The sequence below is a fragment of the Ailuropoda melanoleuca genome, chromosome 16, assembly GCF_002007445.2.
Source record: "Ailuropoda melanoleuca isolate Jingjing chromosome 16, ASM200744v2, whole genome shotgun sequence".
NCBI lineage: Eukaryota > Metazoa > Chordata > Mammalia > Carnivora > Ursidae > Ailuropoda > Ailuropoda melanoleuca.
The window spans coordinates 5,577,974-5,599,543 of record NC_048233.1 but is presented as its reverse complement, the minus strand read 5'-3'; the positions used below and the strand labels follow the sequence as shown (position 1 = coordinate 5,599,543).

The 21,570-nt window shown below is 41.0% G+C and overlaps 1 protein-coding gene across 1 annotated transcript in view; it reads right to left on the bottom strand.

Moving 5' to 3' along the window:
• Window positions 1–6,738: 6,738 nt before the first annotated feature.
• Window positions 6,739–21,570, bottom strand: part of GALNT8 (polypeptide N-acetylgalactosaminyltransferase 8) — a 49,986-nt gene continuing 35,154 nt past the window's right edge. Inside the window, 6 exon segments of the mRNA XM_002920448.2 lie at window positions 6,739–7,087; window positions 16,052–16,223; window positions 17,256–17,351; window positions 17,902–18,039; window positions 19,221–19,347; window positions 19,349–19,404. Of these exon segments, the coding sequence (XP_002920494.1) occupies window positions 6,948–7,087; window positions 16,052–16,223; window positions 17,256–17,351; window positions 17,902–18,039; window positions 19,221–19,347; window positions 19,349–19,404 (729 nt within the window). The 3' untranslated portion in view covers window positions 6,739–6,947.

Sequence of the window (21,570 nt, the reverse complement as noted above, 5' to 3'; positions counted from 1 at the left end):
CCTACTGGAGACAAATATAGTCCTCTGACAACTCCCACTCTTTTCACCACCCTGTAGGATCTATTGCGCTGCTGACCCTGCCCTAAAGAATGAAGGTACCACCGCTGGTACCCCTGCAGCCTACAACCCCCAGCCACACCTATCCTGCAGCATCCTGCAGCATCCAAACTGGCTTTGCAGTCACCACCTCTGTTACCTTTGAGCCAGTGCTTTTCTGTCCCTTTAGTCTATGTCCCCTGTTTCTTAATCCATGCTGGGCAATTCAGGAATGAAAGGTTCCATCCCAGAAAAGCAAATCAAGGCTTGGCAGACAGCCCATCTCCAGAGTGGTAGCCCTGCCTGGGACCCAGTGTCTGGCTTTAACTAGGGAAGAGAACCCTCATCACAGTGGCAGGACTCAAGGCTTAGAAAGCAGAGCATGGGTGCACAGAGCATTCTGTACAGAAAATCTGCATCACCTGCCCTGTACCCTGGACCAATCTCTGGCAAAGGATTCCAGCAGGGAGGGAAGGGAGTTCATGATGGGGCTAGGAGGACAGATTTTGGAGGAATAGGGTGCCATGGATTATGATGCTAGAGCTTTGAGCTACTCTTGGATTCCTTTTATTGCACCTGTAATCCTAGTTTTTTCCCTTCCCTCACAAGCAGAGGAAATGGAAAGTACATGTTACTCCACTCCATGTCAGTGAACTCCATCTTCAGCAGAACTCCTGCGCTGGAGAGAAGTTCTTGAAGATTAAAAAGTCACTAGGAACTAATTGTTGAAGATTGTTGCAATCATGAGAACCACTGTGCTCCTCTAGGAGCCCACCAGACACTGTGGCTGGGCTGCTGTCCACCCAGCCATAGCTGAGATCTCGCAGCCAACCACAGCACATGGGCACACAGACGTAAGGGAAAAAAAAGACTCCTGGGAAACTGATTTTGCAGAAGACATTTAAAAACATTTGGCAAATTTTCAACAGCATGAATGGACCTGGAGGACATTACTCTAAGGGAAATAAGCCAGACATAAAAAGACAAATGTGATCTTACTTATATGTGGAACCTAGAAATTGACTCATAGAAGCAGAGAGTTGAATGGTGGTTCCCAGGGGTCAGGGAGGGGGAAATGGGGAGGAGGTGGTCAAAGGGTACAAAGTTTTAGTTTTTCAAGATGAATAAGCTCTGGGATAATGCAACATAGTGCCTATAGCTAATAATACTATGCTGTATATTTAAAAAAAATTTTAAGGGTAAATCTTATGGTGAGTATGCATACCACAAATAGTAGTAGTAGTTATAATAATAATAACAATAATAATAAAAGGGACAAGAAGAAACTTTGGGAAGTAACGAATATGTCTATGGCCTTGATAATGGTAATGGTTTCATGGGGGTAAACATATCCCCAAACTCACTGAGTTTCATATATTAAATATGTACAGCTTTTTACATGTCAATCATACCTCAATGAAGTGTTTTTTTAAAAAACTGGCAAAAACAATAGAATAAGGACAAAATTTTTATTTAAAAACCTGAAAGAAACCCCATTTGATTGATTGTTTAATGGAGAACCCAGAGCAATAAATTGACAGAGACCACCCACAGTGGTTTCCATAATGTTATGGTAATATTCCCAACAATTTCCCAACAGATGTTATCTTGGGGATTCAGGAAAAAAAATCAGAACTCTCAGGAATTTTCATAAATTCCCCCAAAGCATAAGTTATCCTTTATTACTTCTAAAATTAGTTATACTCTTTACTTGCTATTATGGATTTCTAAAAGTTGTTTAGTAAATTAGAGATATTAAGCTTAGTAATATTTACAAAAACTATAGGCTATAGCAAATATTCAAACCCTAGAAAGCTCCAGCCAACATTACATGAAATTTGTAAATTTGTATTCAAATAATGTAACATTTGGGTCTCCTAGTTAGAGGTTAACTAGGTTAACAGCACTTGTCAGAATCATATGTTGAAATTGCCAATTTAAGAAGGTATTTTTCTCCCCAAACTTTTTATTCTTTGGAATGCCATAAGATTTATATGAAGTACACTATGTATAAAAATGTAATATGTATTTTTATTTGCAAGAATTCCTCACCAATAGAGGTAAATAGGTCACACACACACACACACTTACAGTATGGCTATTGCTATATGCATGACCAACTGATTAGACTGTGGCTGTCTTTTTTCCTGGACACTCCTGTCCTGGTTTCCGAAAATATACCCTTAACTTTGAACTCTGTGTCTCAGAGTTTCCATTGGATGTCAGTGGGTTCCTTCAAACCAGTAGCATATCTGTTACTTGCAAAGCTTCAATTCTTGCAGGAGAATTATAGAACTCTTTCTTGTCCTCTTAATTTTTCAATTGATTTTTCTTGAAACTTGAAATTTGAAAAAAATGCAGAACTTTCCAGAGCACTGCCAGGAAGGAATTCTCATATTGTCCACTAATCAAGATGTGCTTGGGAAGGCCTACCAGCAAGTTCCCTGGAAAGGGACATAGGGAGCTTGGTGAGGGGAGACTAACTAGGACTTGGGGGTTGCTACCCAGGACAAAGCACCTGTAAAAACAGGAAAGCACAGCCCATCTTCTTCAATTTTGCCTCAGCTAGGAAATGTATTGGAAGCAGAAACCACTAGCCTCATTTAGTAGCTAATGACAAACCTTTAAAGAATGGAAGGAGATTGACAAGGTGCCTGGAAAAGACAGTCCTGACCTAGCCATCACGACTTGTTAGAGAAAGAAGGAAGATAAACTATACCCATTTTTTAGCTTGTCACAAAGTTGACTTTTTGCCTAGGTCTCTTTGCTAAGGAGGTTATATATAGTAAAATATATATAATCGCAAAGAATGCCCCTCCATCCATAGAGTATTTTGTAAAATCGAGAACATTCTCTTATATTCTTATATAAGCAGAGTACAGTGATCAAAATCAGGAAAATAACAATACAGTACTGTTATCTGACCAGCAAACCTTACTTAAATTTCACCAGTTGTCTACTGCTCTTCTTTATAACCAAAGGAAAACTAATAGCCCTTCGGACCCAGATTCCCATACAGGACCACATATTACATTTAGCTGTCGAGACTCTTTGTCTCCTTTAGTCTGGGGAATTTCCTCAGTCTTTCTTTATCTTTTACAACTTTGACATTTTAAAGCATACAGACCATTTTTTTAAAGTTTTTTAAATGTATTTATTTGACAGAGATAGAGACAGCCAGCGAGAGAGGGAACACAAGCAGGGGGAGGGGGAGAGGAAGAAGCAGGCTCATAGCAGAGGAGCCTGATGTGGGGCTCGATCCCATAACGCCGGGACCACGCCCTGAGCCGAAGGCAGAAGCTTAACGACTGCGCCACCCAGGAGCCCCCAGACCATTTATTTTGAAGGATATTCCTTGATTTAGGCTTAATTGTTTCCTCAAAATTATAGATTCAAGTTCTGTATTGGGGGCAAGAATACCATTGGAAATGATGTTGTATCTTCCAGGTGTATCTTATCAGAAGGCATGTAGTATCCATTTGTCCAGTAACTGGTGATGTTAAATTGATCACTCAGTTAAGATGGTGTCTGTCTGATTTCTCCAATATGAAATTACAGTTTTCCCTTTGTAAATATCTTCAGAGGGTTACAAAGTATCTATGTAACTATGTACATAGTATCAGAGTGACCCTCCAGAAGATATTTGTTAACTACATTGTATTTGTTAACTATTTGTATTCTGTTTCTCAGCCCACCCATTAATTTTAACATCCATTTAAGATTCTTGCATGAAACAATTTTAACTATGGGTTGTCAAATAATTTTATAATTCCAGATTTCTTTCTACATTTTTTAATTGGCAGTCTACTTTAAGGAAGAGCCTTTCCTTCTCCCTATGCATTCATTTATACACCTATCCATTCATTCCTTCATTGGTATGAACTCATGGATTCTTATTTTTGTCTATGGATTTTAATCTATAGAATAAAAGCATTTTTTATTTTAATGCTCAAATTGTCCTAGATTTGGGCAGTAAGAACCACTTTGATCTGGCTGCTATAGATTGTGACATGTCCCCATCACTCTTGGAGCATTTCCTTATTCTCTAGCACAGGAAAACATCTAAGGCCCCAACCTTAAAATCAGCTATTTCTCCAAGGAGCCCTAATTCCTTTTACTGGAAAATACTTAGAAATCAAGATCTGCATGCTGGATGCTGAGTATGCTCAGAATGAGTGTGTAAAACACAGAAACTTAGGTAGGTTCACTTGTTTTTGTTTGCACTCCATTTGGGGTTCCCTTTATCCTTGTTGGGTTTGTGTTTTTATGTTTGGAACACATGAAACATAACGTGATTCCAAAAGTCTAAATTACAGAAAAATGTGTATTTTGAGAAATGCCACTCTCCCTACATACCTTCTTTTTTTTTAAGATTTTATTTATTTTTTTTTGACAGAGATAGAGACAGCCAGCGAGAGAGGGAACACAAGCAGGGGGAGTGGGAGAGGAAGAAGCAGGCTCACAGCAGAGGAGCCTGATGTGGGGCTCGATCCCATAACGCCAGGATCACGCCCTGAGCCGAAGGCAGACGCTTAACCGCTGTGCCACCCAGGTGCCCCTCCCTACATCCCTTCTATCCTGTTTCTATCCTCAATCCTTTCCATCCTATTTCCAACCAATACCACCCATAAGTAACTGATCTCATTAGTTTCTGGTTTATCCTTATGTTTCATTTTGCAGAAATGAACAGATACATGTATATTTCCCCCTTATCTCTTACATAAAAGGTACAAGCTATAAATATGATTTTCCTTTTTTTGACACTGGAAATCATTCCATATCAGTTCAAAGAAATGTTCCTAGTTCCTTTCCATAGCAACATAGTACTCCATTGCATGGATGTATTCAACCACTCGCTGATGTTTGAACGTTATAGTTCATTTCCAGCGTTTTACAATTAAATCCAATACTGCAAATAATTTATACATAAGTATTTTCTTATTTTTGGAGGTGAATTTCTCAGGGTAGAATTGCACAAATAAGAAAATGCACATATAGTGTATTTTTAAGATTTATTTATTTATTTGAAAGAGAGAGAATGAGCACATGCACATGAGTGGGGGGGCAGGGGCAGAAGGAGAGGAAGACAATCTCAAGCAGATTCCCTGCTGAGAGTGGAGCACCACCTGAGGCTTGATCTCAGGACCCTGAGATCATGACCTGAGCCAAAATCAAGAGTCAGACACTTAACCAACTGAGCCATCCAGGTGCCCCTATGATATTTTTAAATACTGCCAAATATCTCTCCAAAATGATTGTACCAGTTTACATCCCTATTATCAACATATGAGATTACCTGTTTCCCACAACCTTGCCAACAGAATGTGTTTCACCTATTTAAGTGAAAAATGATCTCAGTGCCATCTTAATTTGCATTTCTCTGAGGGAGATTAAACATCTTTTTGTATGTTTAAGGATAGTGCCCATTTTTTGCCCATTTTTCTAATAGGTACAAGCTTTAAAAAAAAAAGCTTTTCTGTGAATTGCATTTTCCCTTCAATTTGCTATGAAGAAACTAGAAGTTATACATTTGCTTAACATTTATCCTGTTACTTAATTTTTTCATCGTAAAATCTTACCCATGGTAATGTTTTAGTTCTTGATATGGATTTGGTCACTGTGAAAATTTTATCAAGCTGTACACTTATGACTTATGCATTTCTAAAAGCTTACTTTAAAAAAAATATAGCTGATATAATTCTGTACTAAATTATCAGTGTCTTGTCTGCCTAATGCCTAAAGGAAGCCTAATTATTCCTAGAATCATACCCAAGTAGCACTGACATAAAACTAAAAGGAAAAGGTGACCGTTTTAAGGAAGGGACCAGTTTGCACATCCCTGAAAGGTGAGCCCACAATACAACATACACATGAACATCCTATCTCCTCTCCTACCATGGTGCCCACTCCCACCAATCACCAGGACCTTGCCAAAATTGTCATCAGTAGACATATCTTCCAAATTTACCAACTAGAGGAAAGTATTTATCCAGCAGACAGCAGTAAGGACCCTTGGTTTTAAGTTTGTGCCTACAATTCCTTCTTTGTGTCCCATTAAGTGATGCCTCTCTGTTTCAAGCCTCCATTTCTCCATAATTTGCAGGGAAAATAGAAGGAAATAGGTAATAAAGTCTAGTAAGTGTTATAAGCTACTTAAAGACTCAGATGGACTTGGACTTTTCTACCATTTTCTATGCAGAGCTGGGATTGGTGAAGATAGGTTCTGTCCTACCCTCAGCCTCCAGAATATCTTTGGTATGGGAGAGATTGAGTAAACCAAATAAAACTGCTGTGTGTGGGGGGGTTGATGGAGGAATTTTTGAAGATTACTTTTCTATTTGCTGCATCTTTCAGGACAGTTCAGAAAAGGGGAACAGCAGGGGCAACACACCTTCAGAGAACTGGTGTCACCTGAATCATTGTCATGCTTCCAGCCTGAAGATGACCCAGCCTCTCCCATGGAGCAGCCCCAAGGCTGTCTGGGGAGTCTCTGAGCAGATGGCTGGAGGAGGATGTGTGGGGCAGATGGCAATTGTGGTTGTCAGGAATGAAGACTAAACAGTGTTGGCAGAAGTCAACGATAGACTTCCACCCTCCTAGTTCTGTCCCCACAAAGCAGCCAGATGATGGTGTTTATTTCAAGGAGTTTCCAATAATGGCATTTGATATATATCATGACTTTCCAAGGGAAACTGGGGGAGAGTTTCCTCACCCATCTCCAGCCTGGACATCCTGACACATGCATGGACCTCATCTCCCCACATCCTGTGTGTTGCAGGCCAAAGTCAGTAAATGTACACGCCTACTTTCTTGATCTCACCCTCTCCCACTTTGAGCAGCATTAGGAGTAGAAGCCATTCCAGTGGCAAGAACTGGTACCCAAATCCAGGCTCTCTGAAGATCACTGGATGTTAGTTTGATCCCCAGTTTTGCATGGTATACTGTATTGTCCACGCTTGTGTGGTGCAGGTCTGGACCACATGCACGTAGATGCTCCAAGTGTCTTTCTTCATCTCCAGACATCGCTTGGTGACTCTGTTCATGACAAGCACTTCCCTGGATGGGAGAAGAGACAGAGTCAAGGCATTGAACATGCCCTCATCTCCCCTGCTCCTGCTCTTCCTGCTGTGCTCAGTGGCATGCTTGAAGGGTCCCTCAATCTTCTGCCAGTCATCCACAGGAGAAATGAAGGGTAGAGTTAGACAACCCAGTGTTTTCTCTACTAGTACCATGGCAGAAGAACCACAGAACTAGGAGTAAGCAAGGCTGTGCTGGGTTTCTGTTATCATCCACCTCTCATGAGGTTGAAGCATCAGGGCAGTGTAACTGTCTAGACATGACACATCTTGGAGAGAGCCTTCTCTACTTGGCCTTCCTTTCCACATCTTCACCCCTGAGCCCATGAAACCCATCAGGATTCTCCCTCCCTCCTCCGTGAGGCTTGGTGGCCAAAGGAGCAGAAGCTACATTCAGGCAACTCAGCCTATTTTCTCTTTGGGGGGAAGGTGGGGCAGTTCCTACCTGTTCTGTCCTGGGGGCTTCACCAACGTTTACTACTGGAAACATTATGGGCTTAGGAGCCAAAGAGTCTGGGCCAAATCCCTACTCCACCACAAATAGCAGAGGGCCTTAGGCAAATTACTTAGCCTAAGTCTCAATTTCCTCATCTGTAAAATGGGTTTATAGTTAATATTAGGGTAAAATTAATATTAATTGAATTAAATTAATTGGTTAATATTTATTGAGCATCTTGTGCCTAACATGAAAGATGTGCAGTAAATTAGTACATCTCTGCCTCTTCCCATTCTAATGGGGAAAGGAGAGGAAGAGTCATCCTTCTCCTTGTTCCTATGTGCCACCTTCAGCCCCCTGAGCTCTTTCCTCATATCTGTGGCTCAACAACTATCATTGTGCTATCTGTCCTGGTCCTGTCCACATCTCCTAGCCCTCCCATTCCCTACACCCCTCTCCACCCCTTTGCAAGAATCACTCACAGAATCTATTTCAGTGCCTCGGTGAAGTTGTTTTCCCTTTATACACCCTACCCGCTGCTGTCATCCTGAGTTAACAGCCTCCATTTGAATGTCTAGTGAGAGACCCTGATCTCACCGTCCCATTTTGGAACCTACCACCAAGCATTTTAACACCAAGCAGGACTGCAGCATTATGTCCAAATCCTGCTCCCTCTGATTTCTTTTCATCACAAAATGCACCCCCCCCCGCCAACCCTGCTTCCCTAAACTTGCCTTCCCTGCCCACACTGAACTCCCCTGGGTGCACCTCCCCAATGTAGGCAGTCACGCAGGCTCCCCTGGTTCTTGAACTCCTCCTGTCACCTCCACTGCTCCTTTCTGTGGGCCCTGCCTGTAGCCCACAGTGTGCTCTTGGAGAGGGTCCACCAACCAAGCAGGCCTGGCCACAAATGTGCCTACAGCAGTCTGGCTTAAAACTTGGCTTACTCTTTAGGGTTACTTTTCCAGACCTCCTCAGCACTCTTTATCCCTTATTCCCACCCCTTAATGCTCACTTACACTAAATGCCTTTTTTTTTCCACTTTGTTGAGATCACATTGCCAGCTAGGCTAGCCCTTCCCCAAGTGCCATGAGAGACCCTCAGGACACTGTTTGTGGGTGGTCTCAAAGGAGCTGCACTGCCTCTGTCTCTACTGCTAGTAGCCCCTGTGCTCTGATGTGGACGCCAGAGAAATGCTCTTCCTGTTTAACATCGTTCTTTCGTTTCTCCCTCTGGACAGATTCCTTTTCTACTGAATTTAAATATACCCAAATGTCTCAATATCAGAGGGGGAAAAGAACCCTTAACTCTACCATCCTCTTTTTTTTTCCTACCATCCTTTTTAACCAAAATTCAGTGCTTTTCTCCCTTTCAAAATCAAACTTCCCAAGCCATGAAGTGATAACAACAGTGGATAAGATTCTGTGTTTGAATCTGGACATTAAATCTGCTGTGTGACCTTGGTTCTGTTATTTTACTTCTCTGTGGTTTAGAAACTTTGTAAGTAAAGTAGAGCTAATGATAATATTTCTCTTAAAAGATTTATGTAAGGATTAAATTAGATAGTGCCTGTACATTATAGGTACTCAATAAATCTTGACTATGCTAATCTATTGTGATTTTTTAGATAAAGTCAGTGACCCTTTTTTTTTTCTATTTTCTCTCCACTTCCATGTGACTTGTCTTTTTTTTTAAAGATTTTATTTATTTATTCAACAGAGATAGAGACAGCCAGCAAGAGAGGGAGCACAAGCAGGGGGAGTGGGAGAGGAAGAAGCAGGCTGGTAGCAGAAGAGCCTGATGTGGGGCTCAACCCCATAACGCCAGGATCACGCCCTGAGCCAAAGGCAGATACTTAACCACTGCACCACCCAGGCGCCCCCATGTGACTTGTCTTTTGGAAGTATTCTTTATACCTTCTTCAGACTCTTCTCTGGTTTCCTTTGCATTGTGTTCATCTGGATCTTATACATTTTTGGTTTGGTTTTTATTTGGGGGTGTTGCCTGCCAGTTTTTAAAGAATTTGTGGTTTTGTTTATTTTCTACTTCCACAGAAGGATTATATGCTCTTTCTTTTAATTTGAAAAAAGCATATTTCCAGAATTAGAAGCATTTGTAATAGAATAACATTGTATATATAGTTTGTATACCCTGCTTTTTAAGTTTAAGATCATGATTTAATATCTCACGTGCATTTTTCAATTTCATTAATTTTTGAAAATATACTTTTTGAGGATATAATTTGAATGACTATAAAATATTCAGTTCAATACTCAGGGGATGAACAAAAAACTCCCCGACTGTTGGGTATCTAATTTTTCCTAATATTTTGCTATGATAAATATTAAGATATTTTCCATATTAATTTTGACCCACATTCTATATTATTCTTTAAAATATTGTCTTAAAAGAAAATGAGCACCTTATGCTGGGAAAATTGGACAGCTACATGCAAAAGAATGAAACTTGACCACTCTCTCACACCATACACAAAAATAAACTCCAAATGGATGAAAGACCTCAATGTGAGACAGGAATCCATCAAAATTCTAGAGGAGAACATAGGCAACAACTTCTATGACATCGGCCAGAGCAACCTTTTTCACGACACATCTCCAAAGGCAAGAGAAATAAAAGATAAAATGAACTTATGGGACTTTATCAGGATAAAGAGCTTCTGCACAGCCAAGGAAACAGTCAAAAAAACTAAGAGACAGCCCACGGAATGGGAGAATATATTTGCAAAGGACACCACAGATAAAGGACTGGTATCCAAGATCTACAAAGAACTTCTCAAACTCAATACACGAGAAACAAATAAACAAATCATAAAATGGGCAGAAGATATGAACAGACACTTTTCCAATGAAGACATACAAATGGCTAACAGACACATGAAAAAATGTTCAAAATCATTAGCCATCAGGGAAATTCAAATCAAAACCACACTGAGATACCACCTTACGCCAGTTAGAATGGCAAAGATAGACAAGGCAAGAAACAACAATTGTTGGAGAGGATGTGGAGAAAGGGGATCCCTCCTACATTGTTGGTGGGAATGCAAGTTGGTACAGCCACTCTGGAAAACAGTGTGGAGGTCCCTTAAAAAGTTAAAAATTGAACTACCCTATGACCCAGCCATTGCACTACTGGGTGTTTACCCCAAAGATACAGACGTAGTAAAGAGAAGGGCCATATGCACCCCAATGTTCATAGCTGCATTGTCCACAATAGCCAAATCATGGAAGGAGCCGAGATGCCCTTCAACAGATGACTGGATTAAGAAGCTGTGGTCCATATATACAATGGAATATTACTCAGCTATCAGAAAGAACGAATTCTCAACATTTGCTGCAACATGGACGGCACTGGAGGAGATAATGCTAAGTGAAATAAGTCAAGCAGAGAAAGACAATTATCATATGATTTCTCTCATCTATGGAACATAAGAACTAGGATGATCGGTAGGGGAAGAAAGGGATAAAGAAAGGGGGGGTAATCAGAAGGGGGAATGAAACATGAGAGACTATGGACTATGAGAAACAAACTGAAGACTTCAGAGGGGAGGGGGGTGGGGGAATGGGATAGTCTGGTGATGGGTAGTAAGGAGGGCACGTATTGCATGGTGCACTGGGTGTTTATACGCAACTAATGAAGCATCAAACTTTACATCGCAATCCGGGGATGTACTGTATGGTGATTAACATAATATAATAAAAAAAATCATTAAAAAAAAAGAAAAGAAAATGAGCACCTTAAAAGGGTCATAGTTGATGTGGGGGCTGTGACTAGTGTCAGGGTTTTCCATACAGAGAGCTAAACTGCTTTCTGCAACTGTGCTCACTAGTGTGACACCGTTCCCCCAGGTTTCTCTTCTTTTTTGTTTCTCGAACCCTGACTGTGTATGGTCTCCTCATTCTCACTGCCTCTCCCAGAGCTCTTCTTTGTGTAACTCAACCTGGAAGACTTCCTCATGATGACCTTTACCCCATCTCTCCTGCTACCTACATCTCTACTCTCAACTCTACTCCTCCTTTCAAAGTCCAGAGGTCAAAAGGGCCTTATCTCTTCAAATTGGGTCCCTTTGCAGTCACTGATGCCATCTCTCTTGTGGCTTTCAGAAGTCATACCTCCTCTGGTTAGCTAAAACCATGAATCATGGTATTGGAAGAAGACAAAAGGCTTATCAAGTCTTATCTCCCTCTCAATTCTGGAAAATAACTTTGGTAGCTTTTTAATAGAATGAATGTGTAAGTTATGTCTGCAAAGCAAACAGAGCACAAAGGGCCATTCCATCAACTGTCACTTTCTTACCTAAGAGAACTGTGGTCCTGAGATAAGGTGGGTAGGAAAGGCTTAGATAGAATGAGTCGACTCATGAGCTACATGATCACTTCCCTCTTCAACTTCTGGTCTTCTTGACACCATGACCTAAAAAGGGACCTGCTTTAGACATCAGAGTGGTGGGCAGAACTCCCCTGCATGTCCCGCAGCTCCAGACCTCACACCCAGCCAGAATCTATATCAGCAACCTCAGCCAGCTGAGAAAGTGATCTTTCCAAAATTTTCCTGGAAAGGCAAACCTCAAAATGTTTGGGATGTTATAATTTTTTCTTTAGTATCACTAGTATGTTTAATTCCCAGGAGATTTAGGATCAAATAAAGATGTTAAAGGAATCAAACAAATAGTATTTGTTAAAGATTCTGTGTACAGTTACTATTTTTAAGTACCTGCTATGTTTTTAAAAAATTTACTTGCAGATTAACCTTGTAATACCAATTTAAAAATGTGTAATTGAATAATTAAGTTTGTGAAATCTTACCAAATTGCAAACACTTTTGAAACATATATTAGAATTTAAGAATCATCAATTTAAAATCAGATAATTGACATTTTTAAGAAAGAAAATTTAGTTTATTAAATTTATAAATACAGTATGTAATGTTTAAGGGAATTTATTAAATTGTAAAGTCCCCTTTAAAGTTGCTAAGAAAGTAGATTTTAAAAGTTCTCGGGTCACCTGGGTGGCTCAGATGGTTAAGCGCCTGCCTTCAGCTCAGGTAGTGATCCCAGAGTTCTGGGATGGAGCCCCACGTCAGGCTCCCAGCTCAGCAGGGAGTCTGCTTCTCCCTCTGCCTCTCCCCTGCTCATGCTCTCTCTCTGTCTGTCTCTGTTTCTCAAATAAATAAATAAAATCTTCTTAAAAAATTAAAAAAATAAAAGTTCTCATCACAAGAAAAAAAGGTTTTTGTAACTATGTGTGGTGATGGATGCTAACTAGACTTATTGTGGCAATCATTTTGCAATATATGCATAAATTAGGTATATTATGTTATATGCTTGAAACTAATTTAATGTAATTTGTATAAATAAATAAATTAATTCACTATTGCAAATAACTTTACACTCATAAATTTGAAGAAATGGACCAATTCCTCAAAAACCATAAACCGCTGAAATTAAATCAACATAAAATAAATGATCTGAATAGTCCTGAACCATTAAAAAAATTTTCAATTTGGGGTGCCGGGGTGGTTCAGTCAGCTGAAGTGTCTACCTTCAGCTCAGGTCATGATCCCAGGGTCCTGGGATTGAGTCCTGCATCAGGCTCCTTGCTCAGCAGGGAACGTGCTTCTCACTCTGTCTGCTTTTCCCTCTGCCTGCAGTTCTCCTTGTCTGTGCTTTCTCACTCTCTCTCGCTGACAAATGAATAAATAAAATCTTTTAAAAAAACTTTTTTTTTTCAGTTTGAGCCCCGGGAAGATGGCCTGCCAGGCTGGCACATCCCCTGTGCACACAGGCCTAGAAAGCTGTCAGGTCTGAATGCAGGAAGTGTGCAAGGATCAAAGCGTCCATTCTTGGGTGCTCCAGAGTGGAAACCAGGCTCACTGAAACTGGCTTCAGGCTCAGGGGATTGTGCTGATAGTTTTGAGTACAGGCAGGAATTTGTGGGGTACACACAAGAGTTTTAAAATATTTTAATTCATGGTTTAAAAGCCCCTGGAAAAGAAACCTCCAAGCCCATATGGTTCCACTGGAGAATTATACTAAGCATTTAAAGAAGGATTAACACCAATTCAAGACGATCTCTTCCAGAAAATCTCTTCCAGAAATGCCTCTTTCAAAAACTGATCTATTCTAAATTTTTGTTAACAGGACAAATTTTATCAATTAGAAAGAGGAAATACCTCCTAGCTCACTTTATGAGGCCAGTATTGGTGGATATTAAAAATAAGACAGTATCAAAAATAAAAAAAGAAAAAAGCTGCAGGTCATAACCTCTAATGAATTTAGAAACAAAAATCTTGAACAACATACAAGCAAACCAAATCCAATAAAGTATGAATGAACCATGAGAGATATGACTCTGGGAAACAAACTGAGGGCTTCAGAGGGGAAGGGGTTGGGGGAATGGAATAGGCCAGTGATGGATATTAAGAAGGGCACGTATTGCATGGAGCACTGGGTGTTATAAGCAAGTAATGAGTTATGGAACTTTACATCAAAAACCAGGGCTGTACTGTATGGTGACTAACATAATATAATAAAAAAAAAGAAAAGAAGTGTACACCATGAGTAAGTATGATTTATTCCTGGCACACCAGGGTGTTTCAACATTAGAAAATTAATCAGTGTAATCCATCATATCAGCAAACTAAAGAAGAAGAAACATGATCATATCAATTGACAAAGGAAAACCATTTGACGAAATCCAGCTCACACTCACAATAAATATATTTCTATGCAAGTTAGAATTCAGGTAAATTACTTCAATTTGAAAAGGAACATCTATAAAAAACCTACAGCTAATGTATATGCAATGATGGAAGACTCAATGCTTTCCCCCTGCATTTGGGAACAAAGTAAAGACATCCATTCTCACCATTTTTATTCAACATAGTACTCGAAATTCTAGCTAATGTAATATGACAAGAAAAACAAATAAAAGTCATACAGATTGGAAATGGAAAAAAAAGTGATTGTTAAAACCTACTAGGTTTTTAAATAAAATAATAAGATTTATAAGCTGAATGTAAAAGCTTAAAGAAAAACTATAGTTCTTTAATTTATAACTTAAATAAATATATTAATTTTTTAAACTAAAGTAAACCTGTGATAGTATTTTCTGCACAAAAAAAATAGATACTGTTAAGGACATTAAAAACTCACATTTAGTACACTGGGCCTGCCTGTCAAAATACTCTGCTTGGTGACTGCCATTGACAGAAAGCTCACCACCTTGCTAGGCAGCCCATTATTCTGTAGGATAGCTTAAGCTGTCAGGTTATTAGAAAGCCCTCCTCTGCCCTTATGTTAAGTTGAACTCTGCTTCCTTGATCTCCAGTCACTGGTCTCAGTTATGCCCTCCTGTAGACACTGAACAAATCTAATTCCTCTTCCTCATGAAATCAGCATCATCTTTTCTCTAGGTTCATGTCTCTAAGCTAGTTCCTTTAGATTTGCCAAACTTTCATTTGCTCTACAATTACTTGTTGAGTGCCTGCCATGTTCTAGGCACTGTGCTGGATGCCAGAGAGAAAACAACAACAGCAACAACAACACCCAGGCACTGCCCTCCCGCTCACAGTATAGTGATGAGAAGAAGCAAGGGAGGAGGTACTTAGATGTCATCATGATATAAAACCTGTAGGAAGGGCCCTGAGACTATGGATCACTCATCCTCGTCCTGTGGAGTCACAGATGGCTTCTCAAAGAAGACAATGTCCAACGCTAGAGGAACATCTTGTAGTGGGCCCAGTAAAAAGGGGTGGGAGGAGAGGGAACAATAGGTACACAAAAGGCTAAGATAAGAGGGAGCATAGCCGTTCATAGAATTACATGTAGTTCCATATAGAGCAGGAAGCAGAGAGCAGAAACGCAATTTACCCTCCTCCTCCTTCTGATATTGGCTAGTTCAAAAAGACTAAATCTAGGTTCCAAAAACACTCTGAAATTGTAAGCAAAATTGTGCACATATGTGCATATATATGTTTTCCTGGAAAGAAGATTTTCAAAAGAGTTACTAGCTTTAAGTTAGGAGTAAATGAGTTAGATTGATCCATATCTGTTAAAATGTAGCCCCTGCACCTAACACAGTACCAAAATGCTCAGAGATACCATCCCAGACAGAGCATTGCCTCCCTTCATCAGGACATCACACCTCTGCCAATGTGACTTAATGCAGTAGTCAGTCAAATCCCTTATGTCATTGTCTTGTGAATTCTGCCGGTTTCCCTCTACCCTGTTCTTAGTCAATTGATAATGAAATTAAAGTCCCTATCAAATTTCAACCCAGGGCTCCAGATTCTCTGGTTACCATGAATGATAAAACTAATGACCCACCCACCTTCGCCAACAGACTCAGCGTTCAGGCCCAGTTTCATTTCCAGTCTTTTCCCTACACATTGCCATGAAGCCAGTCCTTCTAAAACAACTATCAAGTCAAATATGAACCTCGCAGACTAGATTTGAATATGCCTATCCATTAAAAAAAAGTGTGACTCACCGGTTTAAAATCCCAATATATGTGCTGTCTGTTTTGGGCTGTCTTGGAACATGGCTCTAAAGTGGGTTTCTCCCCATTGCCAGGGTCTGTCAGGCAGCGATCATCAGTATATGCCTCTGCCATCAGGGGTCCCACATAGAGCTCCCCAGTGAGGTGATAGTAGACATTCTAAAAGAGAGCAAAGGACACTGTCATGGATATAGTCAGTGAGGCGGTCCTTGACCTCATAGAGGGCATGAGACTGTTCTTGGGTCCCCTAGGCACTCAATCACCATGAGGGAGCACTGAACTTTCCTGGGTAACAGAGTCACTTCCGCTTCTTTCTCCCCAACCCCCAGTTGACTCTAGGAAGAAGACCAGGCATGAGGGGGCACTGGTCTGCCTGCTTCCATACAAGGGCTCCAACACAATCATGACTTGCCTAGACAAAGGAGATTATCTTTGAAACACACACACACACACACACACGCACACACACACCCTTGACCTTCAGAAACTGTCATCATAAGCTCCAGCGATGGGCTTGTCAAGAAACCTTTCCAGATCTTAATTTGACACTGTCTTGTTTGGTGAGCTTGGACAAGCAGGCTGTTTTTGTGTCTCAGTGTTTTCATTTGTCAGGTGGAAATGCTATCTTACATACCATCAAAAGTTCCTGTGACGGCAATATGCAAAATAACAAGATAGATGAGAATATTCTCAGGAGAAAAAGTCCCTGGGCTGCATCATCCACTCGAAGCCAGATCTCTTCTATTATATGGAGAGACTTCCATTTAGCCTCTCTCTTCTCTAGCCCCTGTTTTCTTCTCTACAGAAGAAGCCACAGGTAGCATCACCTGCATACCTTCCAGGGCATACAGGGAGTGGTGGGAGGATGGTGGAGATAGTGAAGGGAAGGAAAAAGGATGGGACCTGAGGTAACTGTCAATGAAATTATTACCATTGCAAATGAATGGGACAGAGCATATATTCTACCTATGCTCCCTGGACCTAAGTGGATCTGTCTAGCTATGATCTTTTGAATGGACTTGGAAGTGCTTAATTATAGGACAGATTTGGATTTCACCCTTACCCTTTGCTCAGGATGTTCCATTCCTGCCTTCCCATCATCTAACACTTAGTCTGAATCTGGCAAGGGTTGCCAGGTGCTGAGCCATAACAGACTTACCCTGCCAGGGCAGGAGAGATTGTGGAAGATACCTGCAGACTGTATTTGTGACAGTAATACATAATGGGAGTTTTGTCTGAAACAAGTCCCTGATCCAAGCAGATATTTTGATCCAATGTGTTTTTCATCTGAAAGGGCAAAACACACAGAAACACCATTGGAAAGAGGCAGAGAAAGAGGGCCCTCAAGCCTCCCCAAGTTGTGCAATTTCCTCACTACTCCAAGGGTGCCAGAAATTACCAACCAAAAGGAAGCAGGGGTTTGGGATCTTGGGAGCCATTTCTTTGCACTAGACAAATGCTGGGAGGAGGTCCTGCTGTGATGCTCCTTCCTAGGAACGCCCACCCCTCAGACTGTCACAGCACATATAGAAAAGGGAATCCAGGCCAGATACCCTGGTTGGCTGAGAAACTGAGAGGTCAGATTTAGGGATGCAGTTTGCAAAGTAAGGAACCAGAGGGAGAGACAAGGAAAAGAGACGAGGTCTGGGGAGCAAGAGATGAAAGTACACTGAGAGGGCCCAAGGACAAAAACCTGAGAAAGGAGTTAGGGGGTAGAAAGATAAGCCTGGGCAGGATGGATTTTGGAAATGCTTTTCTGAGCTGCCATGTAATTCATATCCCATTGCCTTTCATAGTCAAATATTTAAAACCTGAGGTGCGATTTCATGATACGTACTCTTCCATAGCCCGCAATGTTGTGGATTGGCTTCAGGTTTGGATAAACATTCTTCAGATACCAGTCAAAAGTGTTACATTTCAGTTTCTTCCGGAGTGCCATTCTGGAAGAAATGTCTCCAAAATTGATTCCAGAGTTCTATAAATAAAACATGGAACATTTCTGTGCCTTGTAACATCCTTGACTCCATCAAAGGGTATGAATGACACATGAGGGAATGAAACATTTTCCTGATAGCCTGGAAGGTTACCTTGATCATTACAGTTTTTCAGGGAAAGTGAAAAGAGCTTGAACCCTAGTGATCTCTGCTGGCTTCAAAGGCACTTGCAAGGTCTGTGTAGTAGGGCCACTTGGGTTTATTTCCCTTCATTAGCAAGCTAATACAGATTGCTCCCATTTGAGATAATATTTGCACCAGTAAGGCACAAAATACTCCAGATAGCCAGAAAAGGCTTTCAAAAGCAATATTCTGGGGGCGCCTGGGTGGCTCAGTTGTTAAGCATCTGCCTTCTGCTCAGGTCATGGTCCCAGGGTCCTGGGATTGAACCCCGCATCAGGCTCCTTGCTCAGTGGGAGGCCTACTTCTCCTTCTCCCACTGCCCCTGCTTGTGTTCTATCTCTCGCTGTCTCTCTCTCTCTGTCAAATGAATAAATAAAATCTTTTTAAAAAAAAGTGCAATATTCTGGTAGCAAGATTTAGAGGTTGAAGGAGATTTTCTACAAGAGATATCTGTGGGGAATCAAAGGGAAAGAATGACTGAGCCCAGAGCCGCAGCTCAAGGACAGAAGATAGTATACCCTGTCAACCTCAGGTGGCTAGCCTTAGCCAAGAAGGCTGTCCTCATCTGTGTGCATCCAGCAGGGTTACAGTCCCTACTCCCACCATCCCACATCCCACCTGCCATGTCCCGTGAATTCCTGATGTCCAGCCCTGCCCTACAAGGAATCCCCCAGTATAGATGATGCATGAAGAACATAGAATCTAGAAGATTCCTTGGTTTGAATCATATCTCTGCTGCTTATTACTTTATTACCTTAAACAAATTCCTTTCAACCCTCTGTGCTTTGGTTTCTTCATCTATAAACACAGAAGCATAAAAACAAAACCCATCTCATAGATGTGTCTCAATGATTAATGATTCCCTGGAGCATAGTATTACTACATTAATGTTAGGTGTCATTTTCATTGCACCATGGGGACTTTATGCTAATTTTTTAGGGCTGGGATAGCACTTTCACTCTATCTGTCCCATTTCTTACCGTTACCAGCCACCCCCCTCCTTCGTTCTTCCCTGATTCTGTTCAATCCCATGACAAACCTGGAGAGGTATGTTCCAGGCCAAATATACCACGTGTTTGTAGTCATCCATCCAGATTTCAGCCACCCGCAAAGCATTACACTTCAAGGGAAGACTCAGATACAAGGCATAGGGCTTTTGGTGTCTCTATGTGAGCAATCCGGTAGCAAGGTAAGATCTCGATTCTCCCTCCACACTGCCATGCCTGTAAAAGAAGGAAAGAAAGTCACCTGGGCAGGCTAGGCCCATGACCAAGAAGCAGCATAACTTGTGGACTCACAGAGACCACATTTTGGAATCATTTTTAAAGAATATAAATTCAGTCCTCTCACTCCCATCTCAATGCAGCCTCTCAATCTACCTATCTAAAACAACCTTCATTAGAAGTCTACCAGAATGCTTCTCTCCCATTGTTCAGACAGCTCCAAAAATCCTACGTCCCTCAGGAAATCTTCCTGAACAGACCAAAGGAATGGCTGCCTCTGCTCTATTATCCCCAAGAAAGTGCCAAAGTCCTGAGGGGCACCACACTCAGAGCCAATCTCACTGGACTTCACTTACCAAGACCCCCTCTGTCCTGCATGCTAGATATAAAGCAATGCGGTGGACAGACTCTCAGGGGTTCCCATGATCCCTGCTTCCTGGTGTTCACACCCTTCCCTAATCCCTTCCCTTTGAGTGTGGGCTTGTGATCTCCTTCTATCCAATATAATATGGCAAAGGTGACAGGATGTATATGATTGCATGTGTGTAATTAAACAATATAAGATTGCAGTGTCCATCTGTTTAGGAGACATTCTGTCATGTTGGCTTTGAAGATGCAAGCCACCATGCTGTGAGCCATCATGATGAAGAGGCCACAGAGCAAGAAACTAAGGATGGCTTCCAACTGATAGCCAGCAAAAAAACTGGCTCAAGGAGGGCTTCAAGGAACTGAGTGCTGCCAACAATCACATGAGCTTGGACGCAGATCTTTCCCCAGTCAATCCTAAATGAGAACCTAGTCCTGGCCAACACCTTGACTGCAGCTTTGCAGGTGACCCTGCTAAGCCATGCATGGACTCTTAATCCACAGAAACTGTGAAATAGTAAATGCACCTTGCTTTGAATCACAACGTTGTGATCATCCTGCTACACAGCAACAGATAACTCATACAAGTAATTCTTGACTAAGAGATGTCATGACTCATGATATAATGATACAATTATACATACTCTGTTTTGCCATCCTGACGGGTACAAACATAATTTTTAGGCCACATAATCTAATACTTGGCTTAAAAATATGATCTTCATCCAGATAGATGCTAGAATTATCTACTGATATTAGATTGATATAACTGCTCCAGTGTCTTCTCTTCATGGTTTCCCAAGAAAGGTGCAGTTTCTGGGAGTTAATTGGCCTATCTGACAGAAGTTAGAAACCTCCTACATTCATGCCCAAGGGAGCCTCTGAGATAAGAGTGAGCAACTTAGGTCCTGCTGGTTCAGTTAACCCCCTAAAGGATCATTCCCCGTATCTGACTTTCAGAATTTTTCATCCTTTCTTTTACTTCTGAACCCACAGATTCTCCTCCCTCATCCCCCAAAACCCAGAATAGCACAGTGACAAAAAGTCAGGCTTTGAAGTCAGACTGACCTGTGTTCAAGTCCTGACTCCATCACTGCATACCTGCAACTAGGGGCAAAACGCTCTCCCTCACTGACTCTCAAGTGGCTCCTCCACAAAAGGGCATAAAGCCGTCAGGAGGAATAAATGGCATAACAAGTATCCATAAATGGCTATGATTTTTAACTTGAAACAGTTCTTTTCTTCCATTATCCTCCTGAATTTCTCTTCTTTAGTTTCCAGAATCATCTGGAGGTTACAACTGATTTGTTTTCAGATATTATTTTCTGAAGCCAAACATCTAAAATTTCAAATACAAATTTACTCCAATTTTTTTAGTTGATGGTAGTTTCCAATCCACAGGAATTCAGAGGAGAAAAAAATGGCACAAAAAACCTTAAATTCAAGTGAAAAGATAAAAGTCATGATTGCCATTTATGAAGTAACGTTAACTATTATCCTTGAGCCACAGTTTCAAATTTTACTCTTTCAATTTATTCCCCCTTGCCAAATATTCCTCCATTCTGTGTGTGTGTGTGTGTGTGTGTGTGTGTGTGTGTGTGTGTGTCTAACACAGAGAGACTCGTGAAGCTTCTGCTTATAATAACAATGATTTGTTCTGTGGCACATGTTACCCTAATGTTTTTCATAAATTTAATATGTACCATGTAGATATTATTATTATCCTCATTTCAGTAAGTTGCCCACATTTACCAGCAAGTAAATGACAGAGCTGGATTCCAAATCCAGGCAGTGAGCCTG